Source organism: Sceloporus occidentalis, unplaced genomic scaffold (assembly GCF_023333645.1).
Source record: "Sceloporus occidentalis isolate IW3139 unplaced genomic scaffold, rSceOcc1.0.p SCAF_20, whole genome shotgun sequence".
NCBI lineage: Eukaryota > Metazoa > Chordata > Lepidosauria > Squamata > Phrynosomatidae > Sceloporus > Sceloporus occidentalis.
The window spans coordinates 11,502,010-11,520,675 of record NW_028317000.1 but is presented as its reverse complement, the minus strand read 5'-3'; the positions used below and the strand labels follow the sequence as shown (position 1 = coordinate 11,520,675).

Sequence of the window (18,666 nt, the reverse complement as noted above, 5' to 3'; positions counted from 1 at the left end):
CAAAGCAGATGAATGGATGTGCCTCTTTATGGCTCCTGGAGGAGGCAGTAAGAGGGCTCTGACATCCCTCATAACATGGACATGCTTACCCTAGTGGTAGAATTCAAAGATATAGCTGTATTAGTCTGCAGAATCAGTACGTAGAGAGATCTTGTAGCACCTTTGAGACTAACTGAAAGAAAGAAATTGGCAGCATGAGCTTTCATAGACTTCAGTCTCCTTCCTCAGACGCATTTGGTGTATCTGGCTTCCACTCCACCAAATGCATCTGAGAAAGCAGACTGAAGTCTATGAAAGCTCATGCTGCCAATTTCTTTCTTTCAGTTAGTCTCAAAGGTGCTACAAGATCTCTCTATAGACATGCTTAGTTACTGACTGGGAACTAGAAGAGGGGATATTGGGTTTTCCTGATGCCCCAGAAACCTTCCCCATTCTCTATAAATAACAAAAGGAAGCAAAGAAAAAGACAGTTTAAGGAGTGACAAAGGAACAAGGCTTAAGCCTTTCTAAAGGAAGGGGAGGGGGAAAACACATTTGAAGAGAATGAAAGGAAAGAACTGAAAGGCTTTTTGTAGGGTGTGGGGCTGGTAGCAGCCAAAGAAATACAGAGGGAAAGAAAGAAAACATGAAGAAATAGGCATGAAACAGCAGAGGAGCCTGTTTTGGGGAAAGCAAGGCAAAAGAACTGCACAAAGGAGCTAAGGATCAAAGGGAAAAGACTTAAGTTACATCTTGTGATCCTTTGCCTTCCCTGGGTGGCCTTCTCTGCCAGTAGGGAATGGAGGTATACATATCCGTTTGCTCTAAACTGTTTAGTTATGTTTACAAAACCATTACCCCATACCATACCAAAACCTAGAGTCTATTATGCTAAGCCAATACATAGTGCTAATGCTCAGAGCAAGGGAAGATAGCTTGGAAGCAGCAACATACCTGCAAGGGTTTGCTATAGGAATACTCAAGGAGCAACATGCTCCATCATGATAGGCATCCAACAGCCCTTGCCGGTCCCCAGAGTCATAGATGGTGTAATATCTGTAGGGGGAAACACAGACTTCATTTGTAAAAATTCTTCCAATAAATAAAAGATGGAAGGAGGTATATTTGCTTTAAACTTAGTTCTAAAGTGATGTGGTATACCGATCAAATATCTAGGCTATATTACTTCAGAGAAAAAGCAGGAGAATCCACTAAACTACGTTGTTGCTGTGGGCCTTCATTTCCAACCTATGGTGACTCTATCACAGGGTTTTCTTGGCAAATTTCTTCAGAAGGGGTTTGCCATTGTCACCCTGAGGCTGAGAGAGTGTGACTTGCCCTAGGTCACCCAGTGGGTTTCTATGGCCGAGCTGGAATTTGAATCCTGCTATCCAGAGTCATAGTACAACGCTCAAGCCACAACACCACACTGGCTCCTACATTAAACACCTCCATATGACAAAAAGCTCCTTCACATAGAAAGGTAGCATGTGCTCTTCCTTGCCAACATTTTTTTTTTATATTTGGGGATTTTCTCCCTTCTCTCTGTACTGAGGGGCATGGTATGCCATCCCTACTTTCATTCTGTAGTGGTATAGCCAAATACAGACTCACTTACAATGAGATTATGCCAAAAAGTGTGAAGTAGGCCACCACTGCAACAGAAGTAGGATGGGGCAAACAGCCAAACAGTCACTCAGGAAGAAGGAAAAAAGATGGAGCTCCCCCTCCTGTGTGAATCTAGTCCTTCAGACTGTCAACCTGAAGACAGTATATTTTACAAATACAAAATACCTAGTTAATGCAAAAACATGATTTAACAGCTGGATACTTACTGTTGCAGAAACTGTACAATCAGCACTTTCAAGCCCTCAGAGCAAAAATAACTGCCCTGAGTAGGAGAATAAAAAAGAGAAGCCAGTTAACCTGGTCCACACCTCAACCTTCCAAACATTTCCCAAGTCCTCCCATACTGTTGCTCTTCCAATGAACCCAGACCATGCAAAGTTACTAAGGCCAAAACTCAGAAGGTGCTAGCCTTTTCACTTTGATAGCAACACCTGCCCTTTCTCCCTTCCACCTTTGTTTCTGTACCTTGCTTGGAGGGAGGGTGGTTGGTGTTTCAACATCAAAAGTGATAGGAGGAGGGAGTTCATGACCGTCCTATGAAAGGAGAGGCAGACTTGTAATATATCCGCAATGTCAAATGCACAGCAGTGAGTTCATGACCAAACTTTCCACTTGACATTTCTACAGCTCAACTCACCAGTCTCAGTAGTTTTGGAAACCGTTCTCGGATGGCACTGTCAGAAAGGGAAAAGAAGTGAAACAGTTTTGTGTCCCAAGGAGACCTCCTGCCCCTGTACATGGCCAGCCTATCTGCCTGCCTTGGTGGCCTATCGTTTGGTCTCCATCACTATCTTCTTAACTCAATCCCATCTGTTATATTCCTAGGCACTTGTACCTTCCTCCAATCCAACAGCCTCCTCTCTGGACCTTAAAATCGGGATACTGGTAATGGACTGGAGTGAGAAGCTCATTCAACCACTCTCAAGAATAAGAGGGTTCATATTTATTGCTCTGCAAGCCCATAGATTAGCCATTACAACATCTCACTGCCTGGATTCCAACTCCCAAATGTGACTTCTTTTAAAAAGAGAGAGAGTTCTACAATAAGCAGGTATTGTTCATCTCCCTTAATTAGGCTTTCTAAGTAAAAATTTAAAAAGCATCACATAAGGCTAAGAAAGTGGTGGCACTACTGACCAGGATCTTTAAATGAAAGCCCCATTAAAAGGCTGTCAAATTGTATGCTTCTTTGAAAGCCTAAGAAATTCACACACAAGCATTTTAAACAAGTGTGAATTGGCTTTGTACAGCAGAGCATTAGGCTTGGCTTTTGGGGGTTTTATTTTACATAGTTGATATTGAGATTAACGTCTACAATCCATACTGAATATCAGCCTGATGCAAGCTGATATTCTTTCCTCTATGTACTGGAATCAGACAGAGAAATATTACATCACTTTTCCAGTCAGTTCTGAATATAAGATGTATAGATCAGTTACATTATTAAAGTTCTGCTCCTTGTTGTAGAACAAGAATAACACTGATAGTCTGCTCCACCATTTAGCATCTGACAGACTACAGTTTTGGACCAGAGCAGAAAATATTAGTTAAGTAAAATAATCGGTCCAAATCTTGTCATCTCCCATTGTAGTTTTACACATGCTCATAAGCATGAGATGCAGATGTGTCAAAAAGCCACACTGCTGAAGGGTTCCTTCTACACTTACCTGAGCTTATACTCACCCACATGGCTCATTTATAGAAGTGCTCCACAGTGGCCAGAGGCCAGGGGAAGGGAAGGGAAAGTAGGGGGAATGGACAAGAACTCCCACTAGTCATGGAGATGGCTGAGCCAACTTCCTGGTACCCAACTTAAAACAGCTTTGGGAGGGTTCCTGTATCAAGGCCCAAATCTAATTAATGAATGTGAAAGACAGTTGGGATGAGAAGCAGAGGACAGCAGAAACTGAAGGGAAATGAAGACAAAAGGCCAGGAAACCCCTCACACTGATTGTACAGCCTCATCCATCCTCAGTATCACCCCTCTCACACCCACCCTAAGAAGATACAAGTGCCTTGTCCATGCCTAAAAGACCTCAGACTTATAACCTGACATATAACCTGCATGCAACAAGTTTATTCCTTTCTATCTGCTTCTGCTCCAGCTCAGAGGTAGCACAATCTTTGCTCCTGCTCATCAAGAAACAAATGTCTCCTCTCTGGAAACAGAACTAAGGCTGTTCAAATGTACCCTGCTGACAAACAACCATATAAATGAGGTACTTTTGCCTTGTCTGCCATCTTCCCCGGAAGCAGGTGGAAGGGCTTGTCTGGCCACTGTGTGACTGTGCCTGTCTTAGGTTGTTCCTCTCACAAGGAATCTTACCCGTCATTGGCTAACCAGCCATCTGTAAGGCCAAAGGCATCATCCACAGGTACCTCAGGATTTCGCAGGTTGAGTTGAATTCCAAAATATATGCTTTATGTGCCTCTGAGCAATATGTTACCTTCTGGTATGGCATGAGAGCGCTCTCAGTACAAATGAGAAAGGTAAGGCCACATCAAGTTGGCAGAGCAAGGCAAACTTGAACAGGAGAAGTGGTGGTGTGTAAAAGGGGAACTGAAGAGGATGGAAAAGGCTGTACATCCAGAGGTCCCTAGAGCCTGAAGGCAGAGAGCAGAGGGTGAAATGAAAGAGAGGACAAGAAATAGCAGGGGAAGAGGAAGAAACAGCAAGATTTTATGAGAGGAACAGCAGGGCAGACTGGGAAGCAGGATGGTAGTATATAGGAGATCACTTGGAAAAAAAAACAAAAAAAATAGCTAACAACTTGATAATGCTAATATTTGGGGAAGTGAAGAGTGAGGCAGTACTCCAATCTAGCTAAAATGAAACTGTGGTCACAAGTATCACAAATCAGAATCAGGAATGTAGAGTGTATTTTGGGCAAGCTCAAAGAAAAGTTGCCATGACAAAGGCAGATGGCAACAAATCAATCAACCCAGCACAACTATGTAGGGGATTGTCTCCTGACAAGTAGCTGGAACATCTTCATTGTGTCTCGCTGTCCTCTGAGTAAGGTGGGACCAAACTTAGGATGGAATGTGTCAGTCCAGTCAGTTAAGGCAGTCTTGAGCTGCACCTCACCTGATGTAGGTGGACTGGTCCCGAAAGTTATCACACAGTGGGTTGCTGTCCAGCCACAGTTCTTCAAGCTTCAAGCCTTTCAACCTGTCAAGCTCACGTTCTGACTTCAACTGAATGGAATAAGAGAGAAGGACAGAGACTTGAGTAAAAGAGTGGTCATTTTTCAAAAGAGAGGATCAATCTGATGAACATAACAGGGCTCACTTGGTTGCCAGATAAATTGAGGATCTTCAGGTTGGGAGCCTTCATGGGCAGGTCAGCCATATCATCCAGTCGATAGAGCTTGTTCTCACTCAGGTTCAAAGAAAGGAGCTATAAAGGTGAGGAAAACAGAGACAAGGCAGGGAACAGAAGGAAGGAAAAAAATCTGTTATCTCACCATCATCGCCGCTAGAAAAATGAGACTCAAGAAAGCTTACAATTAAAATGCACTTTAAAAGTACAGATCAAAATTAAATTGGAATTAAATCATGAAGAACATTTATAAACAATTGAAAACATACAGATAAAAATGATTTTAAAAACCAGTCTGAAAAAAAACCCAGTACTACACTCAACCCTCCACATTTGCAGGGGTTAGGGGTGCAAGACCCCTGTAAATGTGGGCAAAACACAAATAACCCCCCCCAATGGGGAAGCCACTTAAAGGGAGGGGTGGGTGAAAGAAGAGGAGCAGGTGTGCACACCTCTTTTCCTCCCCAGTCCTCCAGTCCCTTTAACTGGTTCCCCTTCTCTTTCCCAGGCAGATGGGTGCCTGTCTTGCCCAGGCACCCATCCACCTTGGAAAAGGGAGGGTGGATGGATCCATCTCTTTTTCCCAGGAGGACCGGGAAAGCAGTGGGGTTGGTGCACATACCCTTCCCAGCTTGTCTGTCCTGAGATCTGCCCTTCCAGGGGAAAACTGAAACATTCCAGCATGTCTCAAGCAGAAAACATAAGAGCTTTAATGCTGGATCAAACCCAAAGCCACTCTCTCTTTCAAGATTCTGTTCCAATAATGCCCAACCATGTAAGATCATCAATTTTAGAAACTACTGTATATACTCATGTATAAGTCTAGAAATTTAGGTCAAAAAATTGATCCAAAAAACTTGAGTGGCCTTATCCACGGGTCAATGTGAGTACTGTACTTTTAACTCTTACTTTAAAAAGAAACATCTCCTGGTGAAAGACAAGAATATAATCTGTACTGGAAACACTAATCCCCTCTATTCTCTCATCCATCCAGCCTGTACTGTGAACACAAACAGTTATGCCTGCTGGAATTTTGTAAGTTCTTCGGCATTATTTTCCTTCGCTTCGTCCTTTACATAATTTGTTAGATTTCCCCAAGTTTTACCCTCAACTTATTCATGGGTCATATCAATTCTGAATAGGCCTATATTCTTTAAATGGGAACTTTTTAGCTTGACATTTGAGAAGACTAGCAACCCCAAAGCATTAGATGGAATGTAAAGAAGGAAGGAAGGAAAACAGCTGACCTCAGGGATGTTCTCTTGAATGATCTCCAGCACAGCTACCATGCAGGATCGGCGATTCAACACCATGTCAATGTTTTGTGCTACTAGATCTGAAGAACAAAAAAGTAGAATTAATTTTACTTCTTCCCAGCCGTATGCCCCCAGAAACCCATCACAGACAAGATGGTGTCTTCAACAGGAGTCTAGGACAAGATCTTTGCCCTAAGAAAAGTAAATTCTGAGGCAAGGGAGGGATTATTCAGTTTTCTCTGCCCTCAGGTGTTCAATCTAAAGTCAGAGGATGGGAACTTCAGTGGCTCCACAGGAAATTCTGGGCCCCTGGATCCCACTGCAAGCTGTACTTCAAGGCGCACAGCAATGAAATGTTGTGGGAAAACTACTTCCAACTTCCAAAATCAAATTTTCTTGCTAGAATAAGGCACTTGAGGAGCCTTTATTTTACTGTCAAGTTACCAAAATTTCATGCTACTAACCCTAGAGGCCACAAAACCATGGGGCTAATAGACTGTGTATTGCTTACCCATTCTAAATGAAGGGTAACACCAATCTTAATTCTAGTTTTCTAGAAAAGCATCCCCAGCAATGAAAAAAAGAAAACAGGTATCATGATTCACCTGAATCTGCATGAATATTCTTCAAATCCAAAGCCTGCTGGGAACCATCATATCTTTTACTCATGCAAAGCTGCAAGCAGAAAGAAAACGTCAAATAATGAAACAGAAGCTAAAGCAGGAAAACACTCTTCCTTTCTCAACACAAATGAAAGACCGAGTCTCACTTTATCCTTGTTGAAAAATCAAATCTCACCCCTCTTTTCAGTTAGACCAACCGAAGATTTTACATTGCATGACTATACATATTCTGAGTTCTATAGCTCAGGCTTCCCCATTTGCTCTTCTATATATTGAATGCATGTTCATAAACACTGTGTGCATGTAAGCAACCAGACCATGAGACCTGCGGAAACAGTAGGGTCAGTGGTCATATAAAAACTCCCCCTTTTCTATCTCTTCCTTTCTCTTTCCTTTGTCTTCAGCTTTAAGATGATTTGTTAGTTTTAAGTTCACTGGAGATCTTTTTACCTAACCTTTTTATTAGTTACTTAGGAGGTAGGTGCTTCAAGCATATGCGCATTCTAAAAGCTCCATTTGTAAAAACACTTCAGTCAATTCGATTTGTAATTTTCCCCCCTGAATAAATTATACTTTAATATATCAAACAAGATACTTTCATGCCAAATATAATGTGTTATATTCCTAAAAGTAAGAAAATAACTTCCAGTCTGTAAAGGATGCTAATGTTGCATTTTTTTAGTTTTCCCCCCATATTACTGTAAATTCTGGAAATCTTAAAATTTTTCATTTTCTCCATCTCTAAACTACATTTTGTGAACACATTACTGCCTCCACCCCACCAGACCTTTCCCCTGTGAACCTTTCCATTGCCCCCCAGCATCAGAATCCTCTTAGATTCTGGGTCAACCTTCCTCTAATCTGTTTTGATCAGTAATTTTGCTATCAAGCCTAATAGGCTCAGAGCCTGGCCAAGCTGTCCAGACTGCTGGCAGTTTTGAAAGTGTGAATGAAAAACAAAACAAAACAGAATTAATGAATATTGAGAATTTGGGGGGGGGGGGGGGAATGACCCCCAGCAAAACAACAAAGCTGATGGAGGAGAGAAGAGCACATAAATACGCAAGACCCAAATACAGAATACCCAAACTCTTTGAAACTCTTTAAGACAGGCTCACAGAAAGCACTTAATACATTCCAATTTAGGAACATAAGGCTGACTAGCAAATGGAATGATAAAAGCAGAGCTCCAACACATTGTACTCACCTTCAGTTGCTCATTTTCCTCTGGTTTTAGATCACGATAGACACTTGGAGGCTGAGGGCACGGGTTCACGATTAGCACCACCTGAAACAATGGACAACATGAGGCTGTGGTGACGAGATGTTGCAAGTTAAGCCAGCAAAGGGAACTCTGCCCAAGACAAGGATGCCAATCTTGCTACAGGACAAGGAAAGGGTAATAATGGATCAAATCTGAAACTGTCCACTAACATTCCACTGTTCTGGACCTGCTTTCTCTAACTCAGTGGTTCTCAACAACTGGTCCTCTAGATTTTCGAGACTTCAACTCCCAGAACAATGAGAATACTGACTGGGACTTCTGGGAATTGAAGTCCAAAACATCTGGAAGCCCAAAGGTTGAGAACCATTGCTTTAACTCTTCCTTACTGTTCTCACCACCCTGCCCTTCAGGGCAAATGACAAACAAACCTTGTAGCCATCTGGTGCAACAATCCTCCTTGATGCCTGTTTGAGGGCATTGGCCACAGCAGCTTCGTCCACGTAAAACAGTACTCGATTACTGGCGTAGTGAAACTGTGAAGGGAAACAAAACTGATTAGTGTGAAATAGCTTTAAAAAAAACAGAGGAGGAACCTATCTTTAAAAGCTATGGAGCCCTAGCATACGTTGCTTGAATTATTTGATGTGGGTTGGAGAAAGAGAACAACTTTCCACCAGCCATGACTGCCACCACAATGTTAGTTAAAGGGGATCCCATAAAAGATAGAACTTCTGTCCCCATCAGCATGTTCTAACCCTCTTAGAGCATTCTCCTCAGATAGGGTTGCCATAAGTGGGGACCTCCAAACCGGGACAAATGTAGGACAACATTTTCAAATGTAGGGCACATTTTTTTTAAATGGAGGACACGCGGAAAGTTTGATGCTTTTTAAAAAAAATGTTAATATAAATGCATGTTTCTTAGGCATGATCAAAATGGAGGACATTTTGGCATTATTCCTAGACAGGCAAACTTATATATTAATAATAAAATTAACCAAAAAAAAAAATAAAAAACAAGGGAAACACATATATTATTAATAATAAAATTAACCAAAAATAAAATAAAAATAAATACACTGAAGCCAGACTGACTCTTTTACACAACCCTGCGCTGAAAAAAGAAATAAATAAAGAAGGCTGACCGGAAATGGCCACTCTCCTCCTCCTGCTTTTCGTTTTGTCAGTGATTCCCAAACTTGGGCTCTCCAGGTGTTTTAGACTACAGCTTCCAGAAACCCTGCCAGCTGGCTAAACTGGCTGAGGCTTCTGGGAGTTGAAGTCCTAAAAAACAAAAAAGTAGAGTTTGGGAAGCACTCTCTTGCTGCTTGGAGCCATATGGGGCCAGCAAAGAGCCCTTTCCCCTCGCCCAGAGTCCTCCTCCACTCCGCCTTCTCCTCCGAGGCTCTGCCTCCTTAAGGGGACAAGCTCCCTTTTTAGGTCAGCGCGCGATGCATGGAAAGAAGCGCACGGAGGAGGACGAGGAGGGTAGCCGGCCGGCTGCATGAGCAGCTGCAGCCATGGAAAGGGAGAGGGCGGAGGAGGCGGCGAAGGAGGAGGAGGTAGAGGCGAGTGGTCGGCTGCTTCTGCTGCTGCTGCTTCTCGCTGCCCACCTCTGCCCGCTGCCTCAGTCCCTCAGCGGCCCACATGGCCAGCCTGCCAGCCATAGGACGAGCTCCAGCCTCCGATAGAACCCTGCTCGCACGGGGCACAGGGCCTGGGCGGGTGCCAAAGGCTTTGATGGTGGCGGCAGCAGCCAGAGGGGCCACATCAACAGCCACATTGGCGGCGGCGGCGGCAAGAGCCGCTGCACAAACAAAAACAGCCACAGCGGCGGCAAGTAAGAGCGGGGGCGCTCTAACCCGGGGGGGGGGGCATCCCGGGAGAGAGGCAAAACCGGACCGTGACCGTGCAGCATGGTCCAAAACTGGGAAAGTCACGCCCCCCACCGGGATATGGCAAGCCTATCCTCAGAACATCACTGGCAAAATACTGACTGAAGAAGAGAGAGGTAGAGAATGCTATATATCTTCTCCTCTTGCCAATTGGTGCCTGGCTGGCTTCCACAGCTGACCAGTTTTGTTGGATGACAACTCCCATCACCCTCATGCTGGACAGGGATGATGGGAGGTATAGTCCAATATATCCAAAAGGCCTATCACAGTTTGCAAAATGCTGGTGTAGAAATCTAGACACATCAAACACAGTGGCTTCAAGGGGGGGGGGGGAATTAGGAATCACTGTACAAAACAATCTCCCTGTGAAAAACAAGGAAATATCTGGAAAGAACACGCTCATGCTTCACCTTACCTCTACAGGACTGAAGGGGGTGGTGCACAAGTTCTGAATGGCATTTATCAGCCAGGCCTTCTCATATTTCCTTCCATAGGGAATCTGAAAAACGATGACAGAGGAGACAGTTAACTCGAGCACATCTAAATCAGTAATAATAAGGTTTTAAAGAAAATTAGTTTATAACTGAGTTCATCAGCCACTTAGATTTTTTTTAATACATGAAAGGGAAGAATCTTTCTCCTACACTAGAAGGGTTGAACCTTAAACCTGGAACATTCAAGGGGGTCGTGTGGTCCACCACCTATATCCTCAATCCCTAACCTCTCAGATTTATTATATCTAACAGAGGGAAACAAGTGGGTAAAGTGAAAAAATGGGAATATCATGACAAGGCCACATTGTTTCACTGAGCCCAAAAGAGGCAGTGGAAAGCTCCTTGTTTAAAAACTCCTACCACCATGCAGACAGACTATTGTCCAGGGAGCACATAATTCCTCAGTACAGATACACTGGTGCCTGGTTTGTTTCTGCATCCAAATCAAAGGTGCTATCAATTACCTGTAAAACCCGTAGTGGCTTGGGGGAGTCAGGTTACCCAAAGGAAAGTGTTTTCCTGTTTCAGCCTGCCCTAGTGATCAGCAAATTCCAGAGAGGTTTTCCTCAGTCAGCCAAAACCCATGTCACATCAGGCAAAAACACAGGGAAGGAAGTTTTCAAGTGTTGCATCTAAACTGTCGAATTGTCTTCTCTACGGTGACCTACATAGCCTTTTCTTCCAATACACTTTTGCTGTCAGGGGATGATTTTTAAAAAATTTAGACAGCACTTAAAGTATGACTCAACTTAATGTATTTTAATTCTAGCTCTTGGTTCAGAGTTTATATGTTCTTATTTTTTATTTTACTGTCTTTGATTTTTTGAAAATGCACTTTATTGGATTGTTATCACTATCCCTCCCTACTTCCACTTTCATCTCCTTTCCATATATGACTCACCGTAATCTTATACCAGGACTGTTTGTTGGCGGTATTCCTGGGAACATTCCGGTCGGGAATATTCAGATTCCGTCTCACTGTGAGATTAACATTGCTTAGACTTCCCCGATCTGGTCGGTTTGGACGCTGCCCATAAGGAGTGCTAAAGAATAGGAAAATGGTATAAAGCATACACAACGTATTTAATTCCAATATGCAAACCCCAAGATTCTGCTCAATGAATAGGCTTGCAGATTAACATGTTATTCTACTTCACAGGGTAGCTGTCTGGACAACAAAGCAGTATTAACTGCTTTGACAACAGTGCAAGTGGAAGAAAACTGGAAGGAGAGGCCACAAGAAGTAATCTGTCAGCAAAGCTTTAGGCCATATGATTCCCTGCCTTTGTCTGGGCCTCATTCCTACTACCTTTTAAACTGGACTGCAATTCGGTTTGAATTGGTTCAAATGGCCTGGTTCCCACCTAAATTGAATTGCTAAACCAATTCAGTGAAGGGGGCCACGTGCTAGACCCATTTAACTTGAATCTTTTTGATGCTGTTTTCTGCATTTTTTGGGATAAATTGATTCTGTGCAAATGTGAATCAGATGCAGATTGGAATCGATTTAAATTTGCCCTTCGGCCAACTGGAGCAGGTCCATTTTGAACTGATTCATTCGTGAATATGAACCACAAGTGGGTTATTTTACAGGGGGAAAAATGCAATTGGGGCAAATGTAGTGGAAACCACGCTATGCTGTCAGATTGATCCATTGATTCAGATTGCAAACCACTTTTTTTGTAAACGAGAATGAGGTGATGGATGTAACTCAAACTGTGTGGATTCCTCCTTGCAGCAACCAAAGAATGCTGCACAGACAGTACAGTGATAATTATCCACTCAAACTTTCCTAATAATATAGATCAATTAGCATTCTACTCCTTTTTCCAAATTGTGAATACTGAATTCCTATTGTCTTTTTAACTTCATCAATTTTTCATCCAGTTAAGTATTATATGAGCAAGTAAGTCAGATAGCTCTAGTTTTCCATTTTGGAAAATGCAAAACACACACACACTCTCTGTCACAGCTGAAAACCTGAACCTGGTTAGGCAAGCAAGGCTCACTACAACCCCACCTTATTCTCACTATTATATGGAAGGACTTATAAAGCAACATTAAATACCGATTTAGTGACATCATGAAGCACAGCTTTATCAACATGTGACCATATTGCCTCTTTGTTGCTGTGTGTCTTCAAGTCGACTGTGATTTATTGAATAGGTAAGATTCATTCAGAGGAGATTTAACATGGCCTTCTCCTTAGACCGAGAGATTGTGGCCCCAGGTTACTCAGTGGGTTTCTATGGCTGAGTGAGGATTTGTACTTTGTTTTCCTGGATTCTTAGTCCAACATTCAACACACCATGAGCGTATTCATTTATTTGCCCCCTCTCTTTAAACAAATGACAAACTAAAAGACTGTTGACTTACCTTACCTGGAAGAACTGCAGAAGCCTCTTTTGAGGTTAGAAGACTTATGAAAAATTGCAAACACAGACAGCTTACTCATAAAAAATGTCACAGATTTTTTTTCTTTTCTTTACAGACTGGGACAATTATTTTTTTAAAACCCCACTCTTTTTTTTAAATTATCTTCAAGAAGAAAATAATGAATTTCCCTTTCCTAGTGTTGGTAGCAGTTTGTCTAAACCTGATTTTTCAGTTTCACTTGTGATGGCTTAATAGTCTAGCCTGTCATCTTTCCACAAGCAGATTTTTGTAAAAACGTGTTTTGAGAAGGAAAAAAAACAACACTGTATATTTTGCATGGCAGTCTGAAAGGTACATTTTAACCTCTTTCGCCTTTTTTTACTGGGATCTAGCCACCTGGAGAGCAATAAGCAGAAGAGGTACATGAGGGTTGAAATGGCACCAGAACAGCTCAGATGGGATTGTACAGTATAATGTACTATTCCTCAAAAGGACACTGTATGGGTAGACAATCGCTTTCCCTGATGCTGAGAGGGAAAGCGCTGTATACATTTACAGCGCTATAGAAATAAACTATAATAATAATAATAATAATAATAATAATAAAAGAGGGATGGCACATGATCATCATTTGTGCTTCCTAAGCCATTTCCATTTCCAGCTGCTCCAAACAGCCAGATTCAATGGAAGAAAAATATGGAAAGGGGTAAAAAACGGCTCACAAACTGTCATACAGAATTCATATAGGAATGTATCTTCTGAAGTAGGCCAGGCCCAATCTACTCATTGCAAGATTTGTTAAGTGTGAGTTCACTCTGGAACATGGACTCCCCAAATCTTCAAGCATCCCTAGAAATCTGACAAGGATGCACAATAATTTTGAGTTTTACATGAAAATGACACACCCCAAACTTTATTTATATTTAGTGTGTTTTTTGGCATCTCCTCTTGAAATATGTTACTTTGACACACACACACACACACACACACAAAAGGAAACTGGGGGTGAGTAGCAGTAACCTGCCGTCAGGCTGAACCACATCTACTTATTGCCAACAGAACATTTTACTCACTAGCGGGATCGCAGCACATCATGTGCGTCGCTCATGAGAACATCTCCATCCTCTTCCTCCAGCCAGTTGTGAGGACCGGGACCTGCACTGCTCCAATTCCGCTGATGGTGGTTCGTTTCACTGTACATTTTTCCTCGGAAGGGCCCACGGCCTTTTCTCCTCCGTCCAGGGAAGCCTCTGTTGCCGCCGCCGCCACCACCTCCTCCTCCCACACGATCATCATGTTCTACACAAGGATGACAAACTAAACGATCAGGAGGCAGTCACCAGGCAGGTCACTTATGTAAAAGATCGTAGACAAAGCAACCAAACAAACAACCACACCTGACACATCCAGTTTCAGAGATAATGAGCCTCTGTATGTCAATTGCTAGAGAATATGAACAGATGGATGCTGTTGCTTTCAGGCCCTGTTCCCAGAGGCACTGGTAAACCATAACTGAATACTGGACTAGGGTCCAAAACACACAGCGGATATCATATACAGTATCATCCAGTTTCAGACCATTTTAACTGCCCTGGCTCAGTGCTAGGGAATCCTGGGAATTGTAGTTTATTGTGGCACCAGAGGTCTCTGACAGAGAGGGCTAACTGTTTTGCAAAGCTTCTCAGAATTCCCTAGCACTGAGCCAGGGCAGTTAAAGCAGTTTCAAACTGGGTTATTTCTGCAGTGTAATTTGGACAAGATTTGCCTTTGCTTTGATTCACTGGGGCTCCGGCAAGTGACCAAAAGAAGCTGAAGAATTTTCTCTGCAAGAACATTCTGACATGACTCTTCCTCTTAAAATGTTCAACTGGACACCATTATAAATTCTCCTTTTGGCCCTTTCAAACTAGACATATTTAGCATTTGATTCCACTTTAAAGGCCATTACTATGGAATCCTGGGGATTGCAGATTGTGGAGGCCCTATAATTCTCTACCTAAGAACCACAAACACCCCTTGGATACCCCAATAACTGCAGCATTCCACAGAATGTCCTAACAGTCAGAGGATACCTTGACTTTTTAAAATTTCATTCGCTAATCCGTTTGCCAAACAAGAATTTGAATCTCGAATTCAATTTGGCACAATGGCCGAACCCAAACTGCAACACTCAAAACAAGAAGCCAATGGTATTTTTGTAGAGACACCATCAGCAGATTGAACACTAGCTGTTGCTGCTATCATGTGCATTCAAGTCATTCCGGACTTATGGTGACCCTAAGGTTTATGATGACCCTATCATGGGATTTTCTTGGCAAGTTTCTTCAAAGGAGATGCGCCACTGCCTTTCCTTTAGGCTGAGAGAATGCAACTTGTCCAAGGTCACCCAGTGGGCTTAATGGCCAAACTGGGAACTGAAACCTGGTCTCCAGAGTTGTATTCCAGTGCTCTAATCGCTACACCGTGTTGTGTGTCTTCAAGTCGTTTCCAACTTATGGCAACCCTTTGTCCAGATGTGAGAGATGAAAAAAGCAGTGAAGAAAGCAGATAAGAAGAAAATCAAAATATTTTGAGATGTGGTGCTGGAGAAGAGTGCTGAGGATACTATGGACTGCCAAAAAGACAGAGAAATTGGTCCTTGAATGGATCAAGCCTGAACTCTGTCTAGAAGCCAAGGTGACTGTCATACTTCAGCCACATCATGAAAAGGCACAATTCATTAGAAAAGACAATAATGCTTAATTCCTCAATCGGAAAGAGTAACAATGGCCCCATATAGACAGGCCAAAATAAAGCTGCTTCGGGTCACTTTGGAGGTATGCTGTTTAAATGATGCATGCATCCTAAGAGTCCGGAAGCTGGGCCAAAGCTGTGCTCTGGTCCTTAGGACTAAAGTGTGGCTTTGGCGTGGCTTCCAGCCTCTTAGGACGCATGCATCATTTAAACAGCATACCTCCAAAGTGAGCCAAAGCAGCTTTATTTTGGCCTGTCTGTATGGGGCCCATGAGATGTGCAGAGAAACAGTAGTGAGGTAAATATTAATTTGTATACAGAAAGAAGGGATTAGGATGTCCTTTTACTAGTAAATGTAAGTACACTCGTTGCGGATTTTATTAATATATTCTCTCTAGGAATATCTAGGTCCTCAAACGCAACTCTATGGTCAACTTTAACCAAAAGTCGCACTGAATGACCTAGAGATTCCTAGACGGGTGTTCTCTCAGGTTAAAACATATGTTTTTGTTATTTGTTATTTGCGGTTTTTCCAAATTCACAAGAGTCCTGTACCCCAAATCCCAGCAAATGTGGAGGGATGAGTGTCCTGCATGATGAAGGTATTTAAGTGTGTAGGTTTGTAATTAGGTTTGTAAGTTTGCTCGTTTATGTAAGATGTAAGGAATTGAATAAAACATACATACAAGACAAAAAAGAAGAAAAGACAATGATGCTGGGGAAGGCGGAGGGCAGTAGACAAAGAGGAAGAATGAGGTTGACTCAAAGGTGGTGAACAACAACAAATTATGGGGCTTTCTTGGCAAGATTTGTTCAGAGGAGGTTTGCCATTGCCTTCCCCTGAGGCTGAGAGAATGTGATTTGCCCACAGTTCAAAAAGGATGTTGAGAAACTGGAGTGTGTCCAAAGGAAGGTGACCAAAATGGTGAAGGGTCTGGAAACCATGCCTTATGAAGAGAGACTTAGGGAGCTGGGGATGCTTACCCTGGAGAAGAGGAGGTTAAGAGGTAATATGATAGCCTTATTTAAGAATTTGAAGGGGTGTCATATTGAGGATGGGGCAAGCTTGCTTTCTGCTGCTCCAGAGACTAAGGAGAATGAGCGATGGATTCAACTAGAGAAAAAGAGATTCCACCTCAACATTAGGAAGATCTTCCTGACAGTAATACCTGATTCCCAGTGCCAGCCGCTAGGAATCAAACCCTGGTCTCCAGAGTTGTAGTCCAACACTCAAACCACTACAATACACTGGCTCTAGCAGTGTGTAGAAACCATGACTTAGCCCAGAGGAGCTGGGTATATTTAGCCCAGAGAAGAGAAGGTTAAGAGATGATATGATAGTCCTGTTTAAACATTTGAAGGGATGTCACATTGAGGATGCAGCAAGCTTGTTTTCTGCTGCTCCGGAGAACAGGGCATGGAGCAATGGATGGAAGCTACAGGAAAAGAGATTCCACCTCAACATTAGGAGGAACTTCCTGACAGTAAGAGCTGTTTGACAGTGGAACATACTCCTTCCTCGGAGTGTAGTGGAATCTCCTTCCTTAGATGTCTTTAAAGAGAGGCTGGATGGCCATCTGTTGGGGATGCATTGTGAGTTTTTGTCTGGCAGAATTGGGTTGGACTGGATGGTCCTAGAGAACTCTTCCAACTCTTACGATTCTGTGAGAGCAACCGAAACAGTGGAAGGTTTGGAAACCATGAAGCCCTATGAGGAGAGGCTTAGGGAGATGGGTATGTTTAGCCTGGAGAAGAGAAGGTTAAAAGGTGACCTGATAGCAAAGTGACTGAACATCCTCCTTTTCCAGGACCTGACCTACATTTCAACCTTCTTATTGTGGTTTTAATGTTTGTAATTTTATATTGTTTTTATGTGAAGCTCTAATTGTTAAACTATAACAGGTTTTGAGATGCAGGCCCAGCTCCATCTGGCCTGGCCTAGATTAAGAAGCAGAGCCCTCCCTCCAATCCATCTGCCTTGGTCCAGGCCTCAGAGGGAGAGAAGAACTGCTGGACCTGATCCCTTCCCCACCAACATTCCCTTCTCCTTTTGTGTCTGTCTTTTTAGATTGTAAGCCTGAGGGCTGGGAACCATCTAATTAAAAATAATAATATAAATGCCGTAAATAAATAAATAAATAAATAAATAAATAAAATACAAAAGAAACAAAACCTTCTGTCCAGGAGGAATTCCAAAACATCCTCCATTTCAACCCTAAGAAGCATGAATTCATATTTCTGTGAAGATTTCCTCACAGAAATCAGTGCTCCTTAAACTGTGACCTTTAAAGGGATTTTGGACTTCAGCTCCCAGAATCCCAGACCACTCGCCAACACAGCTGAGGCTTCTGGGAGCCGAAGTCCAAAATCTCTTAAAGGTCACAGTTTGGGGACCATTGTTTACATTTTTGGGGTGCCTTGTCCTCCTTTGCAGGAAGAAAACCTCCTTGTTTAGGGCCAAAAAGCAGAGGGGAAAAAGGACATAACCATAAGAAAGCCAAAAAAAGCTCACATAAATATAAATGCATGCTCCTTAGGCTCAATATAAGACATGAGCTAAAGAAAGCTAAAAAGGCTCATACACATATAAATCCATGCTTCTTAGTCAAAGCGGAGGGCATTTGGGAATTCCATCTGGACCAAAAGGTTGGAATGGAGGACATCTGGCTGACCCTGCAAGGCAGCCCTGTTTCGACACTTAAAAGGATGTCCTCTAGAGCAACGGTTCTCAACCTTTGGTCCTCTAGAGATTTTTTTGAGACTTCAACTCCCAGAATCCCTGAACAATGAGCCTACTGACTGGGGGGCTTCTGGGAACTGAAGTCCCAAAAACATGTGGAGGAAGCCCAAAGGTTGAGAACCAGTGCTAGTGAACCATTGGGCAAGTATCTTCCAATGATTCTCTATGGGCAAGTGTTCCCCGGTAGTTCTCTATTACCAAGTATGGCCTCCCTATGGACAAGTACTGTCATTGGTTATAGTCCACCTCAGTTTCTTTTGCCCTGGTCATCCTTTGAGGCTGAGAGAGTGTGACTTTGGCCATGGCTTTGTAGTTCTTGGGGACTCACTCCCAAGTTCCTTTGAGACTCAGTTGTGAGGGTTTTTTGGCAAGGTTTTCTTGGGAAATACTAAAAC

General features: G+C 42.8%; 1 protein-coding gene across 1 annotated transcript in view; it reads right to left on the bottom strand.

Annotated features, from left to right (window-relative positions):
* NXF1 (nuclear RNA export factor 1) overlaps window positions 1-18,666 on the bottom strand; it is a 29,419-nt gene that overhangs the window by 9,497 nt on the left and 1,256 nt on the right. Inside the window, exons 2-14 of the mRNA XM_089482855.1 lie at window positions 13,872-14,097; window positions 11,324-11,465; window positions 10,344-10,427; window positions 8,463-8,567; window positions 8,017-8,097; window positions 6,792-6,861; window positions 6,178-6,266; window positions 4,901-5,008; window positions 4,697-4,806; window positions 2,246-2,282; window positions 2,074-2,142; window positions 1,815-1,870; window positions 934-1,035 (exon numbers count right to left, since the gene is read on the bottom strand). Of these exons, the coding sequence (XP_089338981.1) occupies window positions 934-1,035; window positions 1,815-1,870; window positions 2,074-2,142; window positions 2,246-2,282; window positions 4,697-4,806; window positions 4,901-5,008; window positions 6,178-6,266; window positions 6,792-6,861; window positions 8,017-8,097; window positions 8,463-8,567; window positions 10,344-10,427; window positions 11,324-11,465; window positions 13,872-14,097 (1,279 nt within the window). The remainder of the gene's footprint in view (window positions 1-933; window positions 1,036-1,814; window positions 1,871-2,073; window positions 2,143-2,245; window positions 2,283-4,696; window positions 4,807-4,900; window positions 5,009-6,177; window positions 6,267-6,791; window positions 6,862-8,016; window positions 8,098-8,462; window positions 8,568-10,343; window positions 10,428-11,323; window positions 11,466-13,871; window positions 14,098-18,666) is intronic.